This window comes from Rhinatrema bivittatum, chromosome 14 (assembly GCF_901001135.1).
Source record: "Rhinatrema bivittatum chromosome 14, aRhiBiv1.1, whole genome shotgun sequence".
Taxonomy (NCBI): Eukaryota; Metazoa; Chordata; class Amphibia; order Gymnophiona; family Rhinatrematidae; genus Rhinatrema; species Rhinatrema bivittatum.
In genome coordinates, this window is record NC_042628.1 from 34537387 (window position 1) to 34545456 (window position 8070).

General features: G+C 43.5%; 1 protein-coding gene across 1 annotated transcript; it reads right to left on the reverse strand.

Annotated features, from left to right (window-relative positions):
- Positions 1-710: 710 nt before the first annotated feature.
- On the reverse strand, positions 711-4809 carry LOC115076134 (galanin receptor type 2-like). The gene is made up of 2 exons (XM_029577264.1): positions 4427-4809; positions 711-1836 (listed from the first exon to the last, which is right to left on the reverse strand). The coding sequence occupies exons 1-2, from the start codon at positions 4807-4809 to the stop codon at positions 1089-1091; spliced, it is 1131 nt and encodes a 376-aa protein (XP_029433124.1). The 3' UTR covers positions 711-1088.
- Between the last annotated feature and the right edge of the window lie 3261 nt (positions 4810-8070).

Sequence of the window (8070 nt, forward strand, 5' to 3'; positions counted from 1 at the left end):
ACTACTGCTACTGGATTTTTAAAAGTACCCTTAGCACCAGTAATTGGTGACCATGATGACAATTACTTCAACTGCCCAGTGGTAAATTCTCTTCTAATCTGTCACAAAATATTTTATAGTTTCAGATTGGGTCATGAAACTTTAACCACAATAACATGGCACTAGAGGTTACATCTGTATACCAAAATAAACATATCAACAGCACAGAGTTCACTATAATCGCCTGTTATATACTGGTCAGGCAAGCTATATAAACAAAAATAAAGTACATTTTGAGAGCACACCCTATTCTTTCCTTAAAATGTGTGAGTTTCTGCAGCTGGTCTTACATATGCCAGCAGAAATCTATTTAAATCAATGCAGCCGTTGAGAATGCAACAGACCCATGAACTGGTTCTGGGAGTCTACACATTTTAAACATATGGTACATATAACATAATAATACATGAATATACTATTTAAGCATTATTCATACACCATATCAGTAGATAAATACAATAAAGATGCACTAGCTATGTACATATATATACCACATATATACAGGGTCCCTGTCTCCATCTTTATAATCATGTCCTCTGTCCCTCTGAATGCCTATCTCTGCCCCCCCCCCCCCCCCCCCCCCAAATTCCCAATTTCCCATTGTGCTCTCATTATTACCTGGAACAGTTTTAGCATGTCCAATGGATTGGCCGCTAATTCTTGTAGCAAGAATATTGGAAGAATAGAATGAGAGGCAGAAAATGTAAGTGCATTTGATACTGCTGTTACCAGTGAAAGGTCCAGAATCCTGGAATTGTTCAGTGTCCGATTTCTCTCTAAATAATGACCTCTCACCAGATGCGCAGATCCCAGATCAGCTGATGAACACAATAAAGTCTGTTGAATAACTTTCTGTTCTATAGTTCCTCTATTCCCCCTGGAATTGTAGGAGAGTTTCACTGAACCACCTTTAATCTAGTGAGAGAAAACCATCTGAGGCATTAACAAGAAGCTCTTTCGGCTTCTGGTCTAAATGGAAGAGTAGTCTCTATATTCAATATTCAGCTTTGTGCTGCTCTCAGTCAAGGAATACAATGGCCCCACTGATGCTAAGGGGTGGTCAGAGGTTTAGAGGAGTCAGAAGGACTCATCAGGGGCCCTGCTCCCACTTCACACCCATTCTGCTTCATGTTCTCTTCATTCATTTGGGATACCTCTGTGGATGCGGCCTCAAAGCCTGGCACAGTGTTAGCTACATTGATAACGTGAACCTTGTTGCGAGCTTTCTTCCTTACGAGACAGCTGAAGACTTTCTTGAAACCTTTACGGAAGTGCTTGGAGACCAGAGCATAAACAATGGGGTTGAGGCAGGAGTTTGCATAGGCCATGCAGTGGGAAAGAAGCCGGAAAGCATATGTGGTCTGGTTGAAAGGGAAATCCCCGTATAGGTAACATAGGATCACCACATGGTAAGGCAGCCAACAGAGACAAAAGAGCACAGTCACTATAATGATCATCTTGGTGACTTTGCGCTTGGCTTTTTTGGACTCAGACATGTCTTCCAGAGGATCTACTGCTGTCCACAGGTACTTGATTGTCCGAGTGTAGGACAGGCTGACAATCAGCACTGGAATCACATAGCCCAGGACGAATGTGCTGGTGTCCATGATCTTACGCTTCCATTCTTCCCAGTTGGGCATGCAGATGTTCCTGGAATTGTAATCTATCAGGTCATAGTAACTCAAGTATGGCCCAGCAAAGACCACAGAGAGGCCCCAGATCACAGCCATGGTGGCTACTGCATTGCAAGGAGTACGTAACTCCCGAGAGCGCAGTGGATATCGGATAGCCAGGTATCTGAAAAACAAAAACAAGATGTAAGAAATGCCGGAAATATAGCCATGCACTTGTTGCTACATCTTTTCCTGGTGAACATTAACCCTATTTAAGACCTTGCTAAAGTTTTCTACTCTTCCTCTTTAGGAAGAAATTTTGCTCCCAATGATGATTGAATCTTGCCTTTGTGATGATACAAACCATTGTTTCCCGAGGCATACATTTCCTGAGATATTGCAATTTAAAGGCAGCCAAGTGCAATGTAAAGATATCCAAAACAGAATGTTAGATTAAGAGGGAGCCAGTAGCTTCCAGTGGCCCCTCAGCTAGCCTAGATCTCTGAGAGAAAAAAGCTACAATGCTGGAAAGTAGCTAAAGAAAAATATGAAAAATGAGTAAAGCAATTGTTTTGTATTTTGTTCTTCATCAGAAGAATTTCAGGCATGGCTTTCAGCTGTAGGATTTCTCCATTCCTAGGGATACAGTAGAGTAGACAATGAGTGGCAGTGACAGGTCAAAACTAGATCTGAATTGCAAGGTTGTGAAGACATAACCAATGCTGACTTTCTCAACCAATCAGAAAGCACCTTCTGTACCACTCATCTTATGCATCGGTCCTCGCCAGAGGTGTAGTAACTACTTTTTATCTTTCACAGTTGTACCAGAAATCAGTTCATAGAAGTGTCATTTAATTTATGCTGTCATATCTTAGGCACTCAGCCCCTACCCTTGTGCTAACACAATCAAATGCTTAGAGAGATCAAAGCACAGCCTGAAGTGGCAGGATATTGCTTCAGGCCCTTTCACTCATCAAAAGCGAAGGGAACATCCGCTTCTCACCTCATGCTAAGAGATGGAACCTGTATCTGTAGAAATGATACAGAACAAGAGGGCTGGGAAGGTTACTGCGGAACCTCAACTAGGATTACCAGTTGGCTCTGCTTTCCCAGATAGGCTGATCCAGTCCTGATTTAACCTTACTCACTTCATAGACCGAGTTCTAATTTCCCATGAATATGCGTGAGATACATTTGATTGTGTTGGGTCTAAGAACCAGGATGATGAATGCAAACAGGGACTTCGTCAGCACCGGGCACATGGGGGCCCGTGCCCCGAGTCTCTTCCTCGAAGCCCCAAGTTTCTGCAACCTCAGCTGTTGGCAGAGTAAAAGAGGCCCTACGGGGGCCACTGGTGTTTCCTGCAGCCTGTAGCCAAAGAAGAAGAGCTGCATGGCTGCCAATATTTTCTGTAGCAAGCAACTGAGGAAGAGACCTTGCAGGGCCTCTGGTGTTTCCTGCAGCCAGCAGCCAAGGAAGAGGCCCTGTCGGGCCACTGGCATTTGCTGTAGTTGGCCACCAAAGAAGAGGAAGAAGTCCAGAAAGCACCTGTGAGTGTGTGAGACTGCCCGTGTCTGTGTTTGTGTGTATGAGAGAGAGTGTGTGTGTGTGTGTGTATGAGTTTGAGAGAGAGAGAGAGGTTAAAGTTTGTGCTTCCCCTCCAATCAATAACAATCTCAGGGTGACTGGAAATCTAAAGTTCCCAGTTATGGAGAGTGGAGAATATTTTTTATCTTTATTAGCTTTAATTATTGGATGCCATGTGTCTTTTGTTCTGAAATATTTTATTGATGTTTGGTAATTTTTTAAACATTTTTGTATGTATTTTTAATTATTGAATGTTGCTCTATTCAGCAGCTAATTTGACATAGTGGTATGATAGATGTTTTGTATTTCTTGATTGTATTTGATGTTTAATGAGGAATGGTGATGTTGTGGTTTCCAGTTCAGTTTTTGTCTGCACATTTTTATTTATACTTTATGATCTCTTTATTCTGTATTTGATGAGGGCCTGTCTGTGTTCTGCATGCCCTAGGTGAGGTATTTTGCTAGCATGTGGTTTCTGTGTAGATATCTATAGCAGCCTGACTTGTTCTGCTTTCCCAATAGGAGGTGTATTGGTGTTTTAGGGTCTGATGAGTCTGGCAGTTAGTGTGTTATGGTGTGGCAGGTTTGCTATTAGTTATGAGTACATTTCCTGCGGGGTTTTGAATTATTACACAATGTTCCTGAGATGTTCTAATGTGAGGTGGCAGCAATGTTACTGAGATGTACTGTTACAGTGATGTGGCAGTAGAATTTGAATAGTATTTTGCTATGGAGAGTGGTAAGGGGACCGTGTCCTAGCTCTGCTCTGCATTCTTTGTTGAGGGAGTTCCTCTGAACCCCGACTATTGTAGTATTCAAGATGTGAGATTCTGTCCTATCCTATATGGATTCCAGACTTCACTCCATAAGAAGAACTTTATTGACTGATGCTCGAACAATTTTAGTGATATTTTTACTAGACGGTTGAAACCGGCCATGGGTTTTTTCGTTGCATGGAAGGTCCTTCTGTCTAAAGATGCCACTGACATACTTACTCAGCACTTTGCAACAATGGTGCAAAATGTTTGTAGCATCCCGGGGCTTGTGCACGTCGCCGAGCCTATGCAAAATAGGCTCGGCGCGCACAGGGACAGGTTTTCAGGGTTAAGCACGTAAGTTACGCACGTAACCCTTTGAAAATCTGCCCCTGTATGTATAATACATGCACCTTGTTATACTATGCATACCTGTCCATGGAAACAGCAGCCAGGGTGAAGCTGCTGGCGTACATCGTGAGGTAAATGAAGAAATGGACGGCCTTGCACATGAAGGAGCCAAACAGCCACACCTCCAGAGAGTAGATGGTAGCTTGGAAGGGCACACAGAAGATGATGAAGGAAAAGTCAGCCACGCTCAGGTTTAGGATGAAGAGGTTGGTGGTGTTGTGACTCATTTGCCCGTTGCGGAGCAACACTGCCAGGACCAGGCTGTTCCCCACTGTCCCCAGCAGGAATATGAGGGAGAAGATGACGGACACAATGATTCTATCTGGGCCAAACTGGTAACTGTCTGAGGAGTTCCAGTACCCCACCAGGCTGGAAAGGTCCTCAAGTTCTGTCATTGGCTCCATCGAAGACCTAGGGAAGGCAAAGAGAGAATTCATCTTAATTCAACAGAGTATCAGACAGAGTGAGAGAGTCCTGGCAAAGAGAGGCACAGGAAGAGAGTGAACATTAGTTATTAACTGATTCCAATTTTTTCAGATAGAATGAACCAGCCCCGGTTTTGCTCCGTTGCATACATGGACTTGATATCAGAACTTCAAGCCCATGCCTCCAGTGGGGTCAAATGAAGACTGCATCATCCTGTCTGGATGCATAATGTGAAGCCAGTTTATAATTCTCTTAATAATTAAGCTTGGTTCAGTGGAGTGTCAGACAGAGAGAGGGAACTATGGTGGATAGAAACAAAGAATTTAGTTGCATCTCTGTGTTGCTTTATCTATGTTTACCTGTAAGATCAGCAGCATTACAGAAAAATAGTATTTGAGATTTTATTTTCTTTTGTTGGAGTAAACATGTTTGGTTTGTTTAATCTCTTCGCATGGCATATTTTCAATTACAGTAATGAGTACATGTTCCGGAACAGTGGGTTGAAAAGAGAAAGGAAAGGTGTTTACTCGATCATTAGATTAAAATGTTGCTGTAATTAACTAGGTACCTGCCAACTATTTCTGAGCCAGCTACACTATTGTTTTATTTTATTTACGCCCATCTTGAGACATTCTGAGAAGAATTGTCATATTGCTAGTCCTATGAAAAAGGCAAGACTACAAATCCCAGAATGTCTTCCCAGGGGATGTGACAAAATTTCATAATCTAGTTTCCTTCTTTGGCACAGAAATGTGCATATGGTTATAGTAACCAATGGCAAGGCAACTTTCAAAGGCTCAATGACATCACAATGTGAACCTTCCTAAGATGACTGCTGAACTGAACTGGCCCGTTTCTCTATAGATAAGAAAAGTAAACATAGATTCTAAGCGCAGTGAGCACTGAGGGCACATAAAAAGTATCTTCCAGGGGTCAATGGGCACTCTATTATCTTGCCAGAAATTTGTAAGAAATTGGATGAACCATTTAAAAGTTATTGGGGGAACATACTTACAGGGGGATCAGACAGATGGACAGACAGTCGGGATGATTATATAAGACCAGTTTCCTTGCAGAAATCGATGCTAACAAATACACCGAACTAGCTCAAAATCACAAGAAATAGCTGAGGCCAGCTATGTTTTATTGGTGTCTACATGCATGTGCAAAGAGAGACAGAAGAAGACATGAAAGAAAGGAAGGTAAAGGAGAGAGTAAAACAGACAGGAAAATTGTGAAAAAAGGAGAGAGACAGGACAAAGGAGACTCAATAGCTATTTATCCCAACGTAGGGTGATAAATAGTGGAGTGCCCCAGGGATGTTCTGGGATACGTGCATTTTAACGAATTTATAAGTGATCTGGAAAAGGAAGCAATGAGTGAGGGGATCATATTTGCAGATGATAAAAAATGATTCAAAATTGCTAAAACACAAGTGGATTTTGGAAGAACTGCAGAAGGACCTTGCGATATTAGGGAATGGGCATCTAAATGGCAGGTGAAATGTAATGTGGACAAGAACAAAGTGATGCATATAGGAACAAATAATCCAAACTATAGGTTCAGAATATTGGGTTCTGTATTAGGAGTTACCGCTCAGGAAAGGGATCTTGGAGTCCTTGAGGACAATACATTGAAATCATCAGCTCGAAAAGGCAAATAGAATGTAGGAATGATTCAGAAAGGAATGAAGAATAAAATGGAGATTAATCATAAAACCTCTACATCGATCCATGCCACAACTGCACCTTGACTATCGTGCACAGTTTGAGTCACCCCCATCTCAAAAAATATCAAATGGAATAGAAAAGGTGAAGAGAAGGGCAATAAAAATGATAAAGGGGGATGGGATGGCTTCCTTATAAAGAAAGACTAACAGATTAGGGTCCTTCAGCTTAGAGAGGAAGTGACTGAGAAGGGGATATGATATAGATGTTTATAAAATCATGAGTGGGATAGTTGTGGGTGGTGGTGGTGGGGAACCGGGAATGGTTGTTAACCCTTTCAAAGACTACTAACAGCCGAGGTCACTCCTTGAAACTAACAGGTAGCAGATTTACAACAAATAGGAAAACATATTTTTTCACTCTGTGCACAGTCAAGCTATGGAATTTGTTGCCAGAGGACATGGTCAAGGCATCTAGCATAGCTGGGTTTAAAAGAGGTTGGGACAAATTCCTGGAGGAAAAGTCCATAAACTATTATTAACCAGGTATTGTAGACAGGAAAGTCACTGCTTATCCCTGGGAGTCAGCAACAAGGACTGGTTGTGCTGTCTGTGATCTGCCGGGTACTTATGACTTAGCGTGGCCACTGTCAGAGACAGAGTGATGGGAGTGCTGGGCTGAAGTCAGGCTACACCCCCATAGGAGCGGCACAGGACGGAAAGGCAAGACTAAGGTTTATCTTCTGCCTAGCCAGCCCCCTCACCCATAGGTTGAGCCCTTGGGTTCTGGGGGCAAGTAGGGCTTGGATTCGACAGCTGAATATCATGGTGGACAGACTAGACAATCTGGGCAGGCTGGGCTGGCTGGACAGACAGGACCTTGATACAAGACTGGAGGCTGAGCTGATACTGAGGGTTTGGCAGGAGCTGGAAGGAGACAAGGCTAGATACAGACTCAGACTAGGGACTGGATATAGGCTCAGGCTGGGGACTGGATACAATGTACAAGCTGAACCAGGATAAGGGCAAGGACTGGGAAACAGACAAGAAATTGGACAGGGTAGCGCAAGACAGAACAAAGACTGGACAGGACTGGACTAGACAAGGATAGGACTAGACTAGATAAGGACAGGACTGGACTAGACAGAAGAGACAACAGGGAAGCCCAACAGGGCACAAGGCTGGGTATGAGAACTTAGCAGGCTCACAGGTAAGACAGAGAGGCCCAGGAAGCCAGAGAGCAAGGCAAGGGAGGCCTGGGAGGCCACAGAGTGAAGCAGGAGGCCAAGTGACGCCACTGGGTAAGGCAGAAAGCCTGGGTAGGCCACAAGGCAAGACAGGAATGAAAGAAAAAGGTGGCCAGGTCAGGCAGCCAAGGTCACATGATGAAGAGGCCACTAGGTAATGACAAGACAAGGTTAAATGGGGCTGAGGCTTGGGCATGGTGTTACCAGTGAGGAGGTCCTTGGCAAGGCTATAGGCCAGGTTCACTGAGGACTCCTGGTGGAGGGAAGACTGCATAGCAGGCTGAATCTTAGCATGGAGAGCCAGTGTAACCATGAAAGTCAGGGTG

Coding starts and splice junctions, on each gene's coding strand:
- LOC115076134 (XM_029577264.1), bottom strand. CDS start 4,809: ATGGAGCCAATGACAGAACTTGAGGACCTTTCCAGCCTGGTGGGGTAC. Junction 1,837..4,426: donor GCTGCTGTTTCCATGGACAG/GTATGCATAGTA, acceptor TTTGTTTTTCAG/ATACCTGGCTATCCGATATC.